At 45.0% G+C, this 14,453-nt stretch overlaps 1 protein-coding gene across 1 annotated transcript in view; it reads right to left on the bottom strand.

Moving 5' to 3' along the window:
- Positions 1-14,453, bottom strand: part of snd1 (staphylococcal nuclease and tudor domain containing 1) — a 351,126-nt gene that overhangs the window by 35,502 nt on the left and 301,171 nt on the right. The window contains exons 19-21 of the mRNA XM_071332224.1: positions 13,116-13,242; positions 10,113-10,182; positions 3,288-3,401 (exon numbers count right to left, since the gene is read on the bottom strand). Coding sequence (XP_071188325.1) covers positions 3,288-3,401; positions 10,113-10,182; positions 13,116-13,242 — 311 coding nt within the window. The remainder of the gene's footprint in view (positions 1-3,287; positions 3,402-10,112; positions 10,183-13,115; positions 13,243-14,453) is intronic.

The raw sequence follows: 14,453 nt of genomic DNA, 5'->3' as shown, positions 1-14,453 counted from the left end.
TTTTGATCTTAGCTATGTGATCCCCACTCAGACAAACCATGTGTTTTGATCTTAGCTATGTGATCCCCACTCAGACAAACCATGTGTTTTGATCTATATATATATACACACACACACACTACCATACCCCGTTCATATATGTATGTATGTATGTATGTATGTATGTATGTATGTATGTATGTATGTATGTATGTATGTATGTATGTATGTATGTATGTATGTATGTATGTACAGTGCCTTGCAAAAGTATTCATCCCCCTTGGCATTTTTCCTGTTATGTTGCATTACAACCTGTAATTTAAATAGATTTTTATTTGGATTTCATGTAATGGACATAGTCCAAATCGGTGAAGTGAAATGAAAAAAATAACTCGTTTCAAAACATTATACAAAAAAAAAACAACTGAAAAGTGGTGCGTTCATATGTATTCACCACTTTGCTATGAAGTGTCACGACTTCCGCCGAAGTTGGTCACTCTCCTTGTTCGGGCGGCGTTCGACGTCACCGGTCTTCTAGCCATCGCCAATCCACCTTTCATTTTCCATTTGTTTTGTCTTGTCTTCCCACACACCTGGTTTGAATTCCATCATTACATGTTGTGTATTTAACCCTCTGTTCCCCCCATGTCCTTGTCCGGAATTGTTTATTGTAGTGCTTGTGCACGTTATGCTGGTGTGTACCGGGTTTTGTTACCCATTGAATTATTGTTCTGTTTACGGTGGTTTTGTTTATTAAGCTGCGCGGTTGTAAATCAGTTTTTGCTCTCCTGCGCCTGACTTCTCTGCCGCCAGTACGCACCCCCTACATGAAGCCCCTAAATAAGATCTGGTGCAACCAATTACCTCCAGAAGTCACATAATTAGTTAAATAAAGTCCACCTGTTTGCAATCTAAGAGTCACATTATCTGTCACATGATCTCAGTATATATACACCTGTTCTGAAAGGCCCCAGAGTCTGCAACACCAGTAAGCATGGGGCACCACCAAGCAAGCGGCACCATGAAGACCAAGGAGCTCTCCAAACATGCCAGGGACAAAGTTGTGGAGAAGTACAGATAAGGGTTGGGTTATAAAAAATATCAGAAACTTTGAACATCCCACGGAGCACCATTAAATCCATTATTAAAAAATGGAAAGAATATTGCACCACAAGAGAGGGCCGCCCACCAAAACTCATGGACCAGGCAAGGAGGGCATTCATCAGAGGCAACACAGAGACCAAAGATAACCCTGAAGGAACTGCAACGCTCCACAGTGGAGATTGGAGTATCTGTCTATAGGACCACTTTAAGCCATGCACTCCACAGAGCTGGGCTTTACGGAAGAGTGGCCAGAAAAAAAACTGTGCTTAACTTCTTGAGGGCAGGGGGCAGCATTTTCACTTTCGGAAAAATAGCATGCCAAAATTCAACTGCTTGCTACTCATCCCCAGAATATAAGATATGCATATTATTATAGTAGATTTGGATAGAAAACACTCAGAAGTTTCTAAAACTGTTTGAATCATGTCTGTGAGAATAACAGAACTTATGTAGCAGGCAAAACCCTGAGGACAAACCATTCAGAATTTGTATTTTTTTGATGTCACTGTCTTTTCAATGAGTTTTCTTAGAGACACCAGATTTCTAATGGACTTGCTTGCAGTTCCTACCGCTTCCACTGGATGTCACCAGTCCTTGGAAATCGGTTGAGGTTATTCCTTTGTGTAGTGAAGAAGTAGGACTATCGTAAATGAGGGTCACATGAAGTACATTTTTTGAGAGAGTCACGTTACGAAAAGTTGCGTAATTTTTTTGTTGTTGTTGTATTGAACACAGATCATCCGGTCTTCGAATTGATCGATAATTAACGTTTAAAAATACCTAACGTTGTATTACAAAAGTAGTTTGAAATGTTTTGGTAAAGTTTACATGTAACTTTTGATATATTTTGTAGGGACTTGGCGAAAGGTGGAAGCTGTGTTTTTCTGGATGAAACGGTCCAAATAATAAATAAATTAATAAATTGACATTTTGGATATATATCGACGGAATTAATCTAACAAAAGGACCATTTGTGATGTTTATGGGACATATTGGAGTGCCAACAAAATAATTTTGTCAAAGGTAAGGCATGATTTATATTTTATTTCTGCGTTTTGTGTCGTGCTTGCAGTGTTGAATTATGCTACTCTCTTTGTTTACTGTTGTGCTATCATCAGATAATAGCATCTTATGCTTTCGCCGAAAAGCCTTTTTGAAATCTGACATGTTGGCTGGATTCACAACGAGTGTAGCTTTAATTTGGAATCTTACATGTGTGATTTAATGAAAGTTTGATTTTTATATCATGTTATTTGAATATGGCGCGCTGTATTTTCCCTGGCTATTGGCCGGTGGGACGTTTGCGTCCCACCTGCCCCAGAGAAGTTAAAGAAAAAAATAAGCAAACACGTTTGGTGTTCACCAAAAGGCATGTGGGAGTCTCCCCAAACATATGGAAGAAGGTATTCTGGTCAGATGAGACTAAAATGTAGCTTTTTGACCATCAAGGAAAACACCATTTCTGGCGCAAACCCAACACCTCATCACCCCGAGAACACCATCCCCACAGTGGTGTTAGCATCATACTGTGGGGATGTTTTTCATCGGCAGGGACTGGGAAACTGGTCAGAACTGAAGGATTGATGGATGGCGCTAAATACAGGGAAATTCTTGAGGGAAACCTGTTTCAGTCTTCCAGAGATTTGAGACTGAGACGGAGGTTCACCTTCTAGCAGGACAATGACCCTAAGCATAGTGCTAAAGCAACACTCGAGTGGTTTAATGGGAAACATTTAAATGTCTTTGAATGGCATAGCCAATGCCCAGACCTCAATCCAATTGAGAATCTGTGGTATGACTTAAAGATTGCTGTACACCAGCGGAACCCATCCAACTTGAAGGAGCTGGAGCAGTTTTGCCTTGAAGAATGGCCAAAATCCCAGTGGCTAGATGTGCCAAGCTTATAGACACATAAGAGACTTACATCTATAATTTCTGCAAAAGGTGGCTCTACAAAGTATTGCCTTTGGGGGGGGTGAATAGTTATGCACGCTCAAGTTCTCATTTTTTTCTTGTTTGTTTCATAATACAAAATATTTTGCATCTTCAAGTGGTAGGCATGTTGTGTAAATCAAATGATACAAACCTCCCCAAAAAATCTATTTTAATTCCAGGTTGTAAGGCAACAAAATAGGAAAAATGCCAAGGCGGGTGAATACTTTCGCAAGCCACTGTATGTATGTGTCTCTGTGTACAAAACTTACGTCTTGTGGGACCTGGATGTAGGCGAAGGTGTACTCAGTGGCTTGTGCAGCCAGGGTCCGAGTGCTGAAGGCCGGGGGAATGACAGCCAGGCGCGTGGACGGTACTATCTCTCTCTGTGGAGGTAGAGAGAGAGAAGTAGAGAGAGAAGTAGAGAGAGAGAGAGGTAGAGAGAGAGAGGTAGAGAGAGAGAGAGGTGGAGAGAGAGAGGTAGAGAGAGAGAGGTAGAGAGAGAGAGGTAGAGAGAGAGACATGTTTTAACAGGCCTTTATTGCACCATGCAGAGCTTGGATGTGATGCGTCCTCAACAGAATCAAAGAGCGCAACACAGAAACACTGTTTCACCTCAATTAGAGCTTCTTTCATCCACAAAACAAAGACCTCCCTTAACTACTACATTGACCACTGCTGTAAGCCCAAATATTCAAAGACTGGGTCTGAAAGAGGAGAGAGATATGGAGGGATATCAACAAAGAGAGAGAGAGAGATGTAGAGAGAGAGATATCAATAAAGAGAGAGATATGGAGGGATATCAACAAAGAGAGAGAGAGAGATGTAGAGAGAGAGATATCAATAAAGAGAGAGATATGGAGGGATATCAACAAAGAGAGAGAAAGAGATGTAGAGAGAGAGAGATATCAATAAAGAGAGAGATATGGAGGGATATCAACAAAGAGAGAGAGAGAGATGTAGAGAGAGAGATATCAATAAAGAGAGAGATATGGAGGGATATCAACAAAAAGAGAGAAAGAGAGAGAGAGATGTAGAGAGAGAGAGATATCAATAGAGAGAGATATGGAGCGATATCAACAAAAAGAGAGAAAGAGAGAGATGTAGAGAGAGAGATATCAATAAAGAGAGAGATATGGAGGGATATCAACAAAAAGAGAGAAAGAGAGAGAGAGATGTAGAGAGAGAGAGATATCAATAGAGAGAGATATGGAGGGATATCAACAAAGAGAGAGAAAGAGAGAGAGAGAGAGATATCAATAAAGAGAGAGATATGGAGGGATATCAACAAAGAGAGAGAAAGAGAGAGAGAGAGATGTAGAGAGAGAGATATCAATAGAGAGAGAGATATGGAGGGATATCAACAAAGAGAGAGAAAGAGATGTAGAGAGAGAGATATCAATAAAGAGAGAGACAGAGAGAGATATGGAGGGTTATTGAGAAAGAGAGAGACAGAGAGAGATATGGAGGGGTATCAACAAAGAGAGAGACAGAGAGAGATATGGAGGGATATCAACAAAGAGAGAGACAGAGAGAGAGATATGGAGGGTTATTGAGAAAGAGAGAGACAGTTTAACTGAAGTCTTAGACCAGGGGTTCTCAAACTGGGTCCTGGGGCCCCCCCTGGGAGCATGTTGTGCTTTTTGCCCTAGCACTACACAGCTGTTTCAAATGATCCCAGCATGATGATAAGAAGGTTATCTGAATCAGCTGTGTAGTGTTGGGCAGAAAACTAAATGTGCACCGACGTAGAGGGCTAACTCACGATCCTCTCTCTGCTCAGCAGAGCCCTGATATAATAGCTAGAGATAACCAGTCGCTTCCACAAACTTCCTATCTAACGACAACAACAGCAGTGTCAAGACAAAGTTCCACACACCTCCTATCTGATAACAGCAGTGTCAACACAAACTTCCACAAACCTCCTATCTGATAACAGCAGTGTCAACACAAACTTCCACAAACCTCCTATCTGATAACAGCAGTGTCAACACAAACTTCCACAAACCTCCTATCTGATAACAGCAGTGTCAACACAAACTTCCACAAACCTCCTATCTGATAACAGCAGTGTCAACACAAACTTCCACAAACCTCCTATCTGATAACAGCAGTGTCAACACAAACTTCCACAAACCTCCTATCTGATAACAGCAGTGTCAACACAAACTTCCACAAACCTCCTATCTGATAACAGCAGTGTCAACACAGACTTCCACAAACCTCCTATCTGATAACAGCAGTGTCAACACAGACTTCCACAAACCTCCTATCTGATAACAGCAGTGTCAAGACAAACTTCCACAAACCTCCTATCTGATAACAGCAGTGTCAACACAGACTTCCACAAACCTCCTATCTGATAACAGCAGTGTCAACACAGACTTCCACAAACCTCCTATCTGATAACAGCAGTGTCAAGACAAACTTCCACAAACCTCCTATCTGATAACAGCAGTGTCAACACAAACTTCCACAAACCTCCTATCTGATAACAGCAGTGTCAAGACAAACTTCCACAAACCTCCTATCTGATAACAGCAGTGTCAAGACAAACTTCCACAAACCTATCTGATAACAGCAGTGTCAACACAAACTTCCACAAACCTCCTATCTGATAACAGCAGTGTCAACACAAACATCCACAAACCTCCTATCTGATAACAGCAGTGTCAAGACAAACTTCCACAAACCTCCTATCTGATAACAGCAGTGTCAACACAAACTTCCACAAACCTCCTATCTGATAACAGCAGTGTCAACACAAACTTCCACAAACCTCCTATCTGATAACAGCAGTGTCAACACAAACTTCCACACACCTCCTATCTGATAACAGCAGTGTCAAGACACTCAGGCAGGCAGTCTACTTTTGTCATTTTGCTCCAAAAACCAAGATGACACAGCCAAAAAAACTATAGACCAAAAGATTGAAGAACCCCACCTCAATCCATTCCTTTTCATTTAGTTTCAATTGGAATGTTGGTTAAAAGGTGCATGTTCCAGGCACAGAGGGACACAGAGTACCATGGGAAACTCAGAGGAGGGCTGGGACAGAGGGAGAGAAAGAGAGAGAGGGGAGACCTTGAGGGAATGACCTCTCTCTATGTTTCTCTTTCTCTCCACACACACACACACACACACACACACACACACACACACACACACACACACACACACACACACACACACACACACACACACACACACACACACACACACACACACACACACACACAGGATTTAGGTCACACACAGAATGAGTGGGTAGTAGAAACGTGAGTTTGGAGTGAGGTAGGTGGACGTGAGGCACCTTGAGACAGACGCACGCAGACACACACACAAACAGACACACACAGACAGACACACAAACAGACACGCACAGACAGACACACACTGGGCCCGTGGAATTAATATGGGACACCATCAGAGAGTAGAGGACATGTGTAAGCCTTAATGACCCATGGTTTAACAGGTGAATGTTTGGACTGCCCACACAAAGACATAATATTAATGACAGGAAAAATGGGAGATTTATTTAAGCCATATAGTTTGATAGCACAGTAAATGTGGAAATTAAGATCAAATACGATGTGTTCTATGGTTATATGCAAATGAGCGGGCAGTAATTTAGGCCGGACGATTTGATGAGGATGGAAAGACACGTTGAAGATCTGCAGTGTGATATTTTAATAGAATATTATTGATGTAAAACGATAGACGAGAATAATAACTGAGTGAGATGGAAAGAGAGAGAAAGAGATGGAGACAACATTAAAATGTGAGAACGAGAAAGAGAAATAGGGACTTATATAAAAGGAGATTGAGCAAAATGAGAGACAGACAAGAGAGGAAAGAAATGGAGGTAGAGAACGCGATAGAGAGAGTTAGAGAAAGCGATAGAGGCTAGAGGGACAGACAAGAGAAAGGAAAGAAATGGAGGTAGAGAACGCGATAGAGAGAGTTAGAGAAAGCGATAGAGAGGCTAGAGGGACAGACAAGAGAGAGGAAAGAAATGGAGGTAGAGAACGCGATAGAGAGAGTTAGAGAAAGCGATAGAGGCTAGAGGGACAGACAAGAGAAAGGAAAGAAATGGAGGTAGAGAACGCGATAGAGAGAGTTAGCGATAGAGGCTAGAGGGACAGACAAGAGAAAGGAAAGAAATGGAGGTAGAGAACGCGATAGAGAGAGTTAGAGGGACAGACAAGAGAGAGGAAAGAAATGGAGGTAGAGAACGCGATAGAGAGAGTTAGAGGGACAGACAAGAGAGAGGAAAGAAATGGAGGTAGAGAATGCGATAGAGAGAGTTAGAGGGACAGACAAGAGAGAGGAAAGAAATGGAGGTAGAGAACGCGATAGAGAGAGTTAGAGGGACAGACAAGAGAGAGGAAAGAAATGGAGGTAGAGAACGCGATAGAGAGAGTTAGAGAAAGCGATAGAGAGGCTAGAGGGACAGACAAGAGAGAGGAAAGAAATGGAGGTAGAGAACGCGATAGAGAGTTAGAGAAAGCGATAGAGAGGCTAGAGTGACAGACAAGAGAGAGGAAAGAAATGGAGGTAGAGAACGCGATAGAGAGAGTTAGAGGGACAGACAAGAGAGAGGAAAGAAATGGAGGTAGAGAACACGATAGAAAGAGTTAGAGGGACAGACAAGAGAGAGGAAAGAAATGGAGGTAGAGAACGCGATAGAGAGAGTTAGAGAAAGCGATAGAGGCTAGAGGGACAGACAAGAGAGAGGAGAGCCAGAGAGATTAAAAACATAGATGAAGAGAGACATAGAAAGAGAGGGAGAAAGGGAGAGAGAGAAAGCCCTCCATAGTAGCAGCTTCCCAGTTGTTGTGGGGGCTCCCAGCCAGCTCAGAGAGAGAATCACACTTCCAGCAACATGCCAGGACGCATCGCGTCTGCCATACTCAGCCCTGGGCGCCCGCTATGAGGTCACCGGCCTGACGCACACAAAAGCACCGCACTGCACCATGGGTAATCTCCCATGGGGGGAGGGTCGGCTGGATGGGCCACTTTGTGGCGGTGATACGACACAGATGTGCAGAGATGCGCACACACACACACACACACACACACACACACACACACACACACACACACACACACACACACACACACACACACACACACACACACACACACACACACACACACACACACACACACACAGCTTTCGTCATCCAGAGAATATAGAAAGAAAGAGAAGGCCTGCAGAGCCATTTCCCAGACTAACAGCTCAGATAGGGATTATATTACTGGGAATATGGAGCTCTGAAGACAGAAACAACAAAGCCTCAACTACATAGGACATGATTGATGCCCTGCTTGATGGCGCTGTACGGCTAAAGTTATTTTGATTCTCGGAAAGTGATTCAAGTGAATCGCATTCAGCCACAGAGTTGGCCACAGTTGGCCATTAACTAGGCTGGTGCTCGATGCTAACCTGATAGAGCATCATCTGAGCCAGAGGAGACATAGGACCATCCTTCAAAAGACAAGTGATAGTTCTTTAATGATGGCTACTTACCACTACACTTGTCGTTGTCGAGCTGAAGTCAGCTCCAAATGCATGTGGACCCACACACACATGGACGGGAACACACACACATGGACGGGAACACACACACATGGACGGGAACACACACACATGGACGGGAACACACACACATGGACGGGAACACACACACATGAACGGGAACACACACACATGGACGGGAACACACACACATGGACGGGAACACACACACATGGACGGGGACACACACACATGGACGGGGACACACACACATGGACGGGGACACACACACATGGACGGGGACACACACACATGGACGGGAACACACACACATGGACGGGAACACACACACATGGACGGGGACACACACACATGGACGGGGACACACACACATGGACGGGGACACACACACATGGACGGGAACACACACACATGGACGGGAACACACACACATGGACGGGAACACACACACATGGACGGGAACACACACACATGGACGGGAACACACACACATGGACGGGAACACACACACATGGACGGGAACACACACACATGGACGGGAACACACACACATGGACGGGAACACACACACATGGACGGGAACACACACACATGAACGGGAACACACACACATGAACGGGAACACACACACATGGACGGGAACACACACACATGGACGGGAACACACACACATGAACGGGAACACACACACATGAACGGGAACACACACACATGGACGGGGACACACACACACACACATGAACGGGAACACACACACATGGACGGGAACACACACACATGGACGGGAACACACACATGGACGGACACACACACACATGAACGGGGACACACACACACACATGAACGGGGACACACACACACACATGAACGGGGACACACACACACACACATGAACGGGGACACACACACATGAACGGGGACACACACACACACACATGAACGGGGACACACACACACACATGAACGGGGACACACACACACACACACACACGGGGACACACACACACACACATGAACGGACACACACACACACATGAACGGGGACACACACACACACACATGAACGGGGACACACACACACACATGAACGGGGACACACACACACACATGAACGGGGACACACACACACACACATGAACGGGGACACACACACATGAACGGGGACACACACACATGAACAGGGACACACACACATGAACAGGGACACACACACATGAACAGGGACACACACACATAAACAGGGACACACACACATGAACGGGGACACACACACATGAACGGGGACACACACACATGAACGGGGACACACACACATGAACGGGGACACACACACATGAACGGGGACACACACACATGAACGGGGACACACACACACACACACATGAACGGGGACACACACACACACACACACATGAACGGGGACACACACACACACATGAACGGGGACACACACACATGAACGGGGACACACACACATGAACAGGGACACACACATGGACACAAACACACAGGCAGGCACACACGTAGAGAGGGATGGAGCTATAAAGGTACTCACGTTGCCATAGTCGATGTAGAACACATGGACCTTTGCTGGCGATTGAACTTTCTCCACCCGGGCTCTGTACCTTTAGAGAGGTAAGTGAAGGAACAGATGGAGGGGAAGATGAGAGAGAGAAAGAAAGGTGAAAATTGAAAGAAAGAAGAGAGATGGAGATGGAGAGAGAGAGAAAGGAGAGAGAAGATGAGAGAAGATGAGAGAAGATGAGAGTGAGAGAAAGGAGAGAGAGAGATGAGAGAGAAAGAAAGGAGAGAGAGAGAAGATGAGAGAGAAAGAGAGAGAGAGAGAAAGGGGAGAGAGAGAAGATGAGAGAAGATGAGAGAGAAAGAAAGGAGAGAGAGAGAAGATGAGAGTGAGAGAGAAGATGAGAGAGAGAGAAGATGAGAGAGTGAGAGAAGACGAGAGAAAGGAGAGAGATGAGTAAATCATTCCATTCTTATTTCCCAGGAGAGCTGGTGTGGTGGTGGATATGTCTGTATTGATAAGGTCTTTGAGGAGAGAGATCCTATGGGATTTGAAATGTTTCATTTCAGACAGGCCACTGTATAGAAACAGAGGGAATTATATTGGCCTGTATGACTTGTTCATTTCAAGGTGTGTGAGAAATCTTACGTCTACAATCTAAGCCTATAGTACCAGAAAAGCACAGAGATAATCAAAAAGAAAAGGTATTGAAGCCAATTGGTGAAGTGCATTGTGGGATAGCTCAGTGGGAGGGAGAGGCGAGTCAAAGAGCCTGTCAATCACTGTGGCCCACATCACCCGCATTAACCCGAGGAGGAGAGGAGAGACAGGATGGACAGAAGGAGAAAACAAACGCTACTAACAATTAGGCAACGGTGGAGTGGACACAACAGGGGAGAGAGAGACAGACATGTAGAGAGAAGACAGAGAATGATGAGAGAAGAGAGACAGAAAGAGAAACAGCCAGGGAGAAAGTGACGAAAGAGAGCCAGACAAACACAGACAGACAGACAGACAGACAGACAGACAGACAGACAGACAGACAGACAGACAGAGAGAGAGAGAAAGTGACGAAAGAGAGCCAGACAAACAGTGACAGACACACACAGAGAGAGAGAGAGAGAGAGAGAAGGGAGAGAGAGAGAGGAGTGAGGAGAGAGGAGAGAGGAGAGAGAGAGAGGAGAGAGGAGAGAGAAAGAGAGAGGAGAGAGAAAGAGAGAGGAGAGAGAGGAGAGAGAGGAGAGAGAAAGAGAGAGAGGAGAGAGGAGAGAGAGAAAGAGAGAGAGAAAGAATGACAGACTCCTCAGTGGCTGCATTCAACAGGAACCCAACCCTAATTAGTCTTTAATAAAACCAGAAAACCTACCTCCCTCCCTCCCTCCCTCTCAGAATAAAGAAGTACAACACTCACTATGGTTGGCAATTACCTCAATGAATAACAGAATAACAGAACAGAACAACAGAACAGAATAACAGAACAACAGGTCCCGGAAGAAACACTAAAACAAAAAACAGGAGTAACAATAGACTGGTGCTCTCCATACAAAACAGGAGTAACAATAGACTGGTGCTCTCCATACAAAACAAGAGTAACAATAGACTGGTGCTCTCCATACAAAACAGGAGTAACAATAGACTGGTGCTCTCCATACAAAACAGGAGTAACAATAGACTGGTGCTCTCCATACAAAACAGGAGTAACAATAGACTGGTGCTCTCCATACAAAACAGGAGTAACAATAGACTGGTGCTCTCCATACAAAACAGGAGTAACAATAGACTGGTGCTCTCCATACAAAACAGCCACAGGGAGATTAGGAAGTACGAGTGAACAAGAAGATTAAAAAAAACATTCCAGCCACTGCATCTCACAGATGGCTCTTTTGAAAACTCTCCTCAAGTATCGCTGGCGGATGCGAAAACTTAAAAGTTTTTGTTCCCAGAAGTTGAGTGAGGGGAGAGGGGGAGGGAGATGATGAGCTGTCCACCTGGCTAGGGAGGGGTGAGTCTCTATTTTTAATATCAGTTTGGCATTTCCCTTCTCTCCCTCTCCCCCTCCTTCCCACCGTCTCTCTCTCAGTCACCTCCTTGACGGGGCCCAAAGTCATAGCAGACACCCGGTGGAGCCCACCCGACGCACTTCGCCTCCGTGACTACCATCTGTCCCCGCCACCATCTGTAAACTTCACCGGCAACATCCGGTGTACCGGCTGGGTTGACGAGGGCTCAACACCTCTACAAAGCTCTGTTCTAAAAGGGGCCCTCTTAAAAACCAGGGCCGTTCAGGAGCCATGACTTTGTGACGTCCCTTTTATCGCTGGGCAGATTTAAAATCAGAAACAGTATAAACAAAGGGTAGATAAATAGGTAGGACGCTTGTATTTTGGAGAGTTGATACCTGGCCTTTACAAACATCAAAGGTCTCTATAAGAACAGGCCCAGACAAAAAGCCAATTAGAGAGGGTGTGGGTGACTCACATCCAGGTTAAGGGCGGAGCTTATCAGTTGCTCTAATACGATCCTCTAATGTACATTTTGGCTGAACCCAAACGCCAACTATTAGCCCCGACTTGGGCACTAGCCATAAGGAAAGGGGATTGATTGGGCACTAGCCATAAGGAAAGGGGATTGATTGGGCACTAGCCATAAGGAAAGGGGATTGATTGGGCACTAGCCATAAGGAAAGGGGATTGATTGGGCACTAGCCATAAGGAAAGGGGATTGATTGGGCACTAGCCATAAGGAAAGGGGATTGATTGGGCACTAGCCATAAGGAAAGGGGATTGATTGGGCACTAGCCATAAGGAAAGGGGATTGATTGGGCACTAGTCATAAGGAAAGGGGATTGGGCACTAGCCATAAGGAAAGGGGATTGATTGGGCACTAGCCATAAGGAAAGGGGATTGATTGTAGGACCAATAGCTCTCTCTTTAACAGAAAGATCAGTTCCAGGACCTCAACATAGGGTCAGGTATTTTACTACACATTAAAAGGGAGACATTGCAGCACCATGTGACAGAAACACAAAACACGTACCACTCTCCGTCGGCGGAGAAATTGGCGATGCAATAGTCCCCTCGGCGGGCGGCGTACGAGCCCTCCACTGGGGGCTGGGCGGCGATCTCTGCCCTCATGGTCTCCATCAGGTTCTCCAGCTGGGTGCCTGAGGGGGCGGGGAGAGAGAGGGAAGAGGAGGAGCATGGACTGCTTCACTTCTGGTCTCTGTTTGAATACATTGAGTCCATTCCTGTTAGCATAGAGCCTGGTTGGAATACTGTGAAAATAAATGTAAAGTACTTGGAACGCGCATCTCTTCCTTGCAGTAATCACTGATCTACCATGATTGGATAGGTGAAGGTGATAGTTCCACTACAATGCTTTGACCAATAACGTCACATTAAATCAGCGATTTGTCCAAGGACAAGCGATAAGGGACCGGGAGACATTATCAATTTCTACAAACATGCCCTTTGACTAGATGCCAACAGCGTTATTATTTGGCTCATATCCCATGTAGCACTGTTGAGCCATACAGCGCTCTGCCCCAAAGTGGACGCCCGACCGCAGTAACCACCATGGGGAAATTGGTCATCTCCGTTTCCTGTAGTAATTTCCACTGCATTAGCACCATGTCACAAATGCTAAATAATCCTATTTCTACCAGCATTACCATCAGTGGAGACAGTCATAACCAAAACAGCGTGAGTAAAGAGATTGTGCTCTGTGACATGTGTTTACCAGTCATCAACCCATTATCGTGTATGGGAGAACTATTAGGTGGAGATTCCAGAAAATGTGGCGGTGGATAATGTCCACGTTTTGAAGAGGATGATAAGAGCGTCAGGCTGTGTGGATTCAGACTGCAATCACTAGTCGAGTGATTTGCGCTCAGCAGTAACAAATGGCTAGCTGTCAGGGCTGATGGCTCGGAGTGTGTGTGAAGAAGTATGGGATGTGTGTGCGTGAGAGAGAGTGTGAAGAGAGTGCAGATCGCTTACTCCAGCTAGTTTAGCAAAGTGCCCGATGTTGAAATTACATGGTGATTTGTTGACATCCTATTCCCATTGATTTCCCCTTGGGCCTTGGGCAATGTAACAACCAGGTCTATACACTGACTCAATAAAAAATAATGCCCCTTCGTCTGCACAGCAAGTGTGTGTGTGGAGGGGGGCTGGACATGGAAACATTCTCAACGATTGATGAAAAAAAGTAATTATTTCAAAGATGGCAGAGAAAAGCAACACTAAAAGCAAGCAGTCAATGCTATAATTGCTAGTAATGAACATGCTACTCCACCCGTAACACACAGAGGACTTGTGGTCGTTTCCCTTTGATGTGAGCCAGGTTGATAGAGGTGATGTTTCAGCATGTGCC

Source organism: Salvelinus alpinus, chromosome 11 (genome assembly GCF_045679555.1).
Source record: "Salvelinus alpinus chromosome 11, SLU_Salpinus.1, whole genome shotgun sequence".
In the NCBI taxonomy this organism is placed as follows: domain Eukaryota; kingdom Metazoa; phylum Chordata; class Actinopteri; order Salmoniformes; family Salmonidae; genus Salvelinus; species Salvelinus alpinus.
The sequence above is the reverse complement of the archived record's forward strand: the minus strand, read 5'-3'. Positions and strand labels throughout refer to the sequence as shown.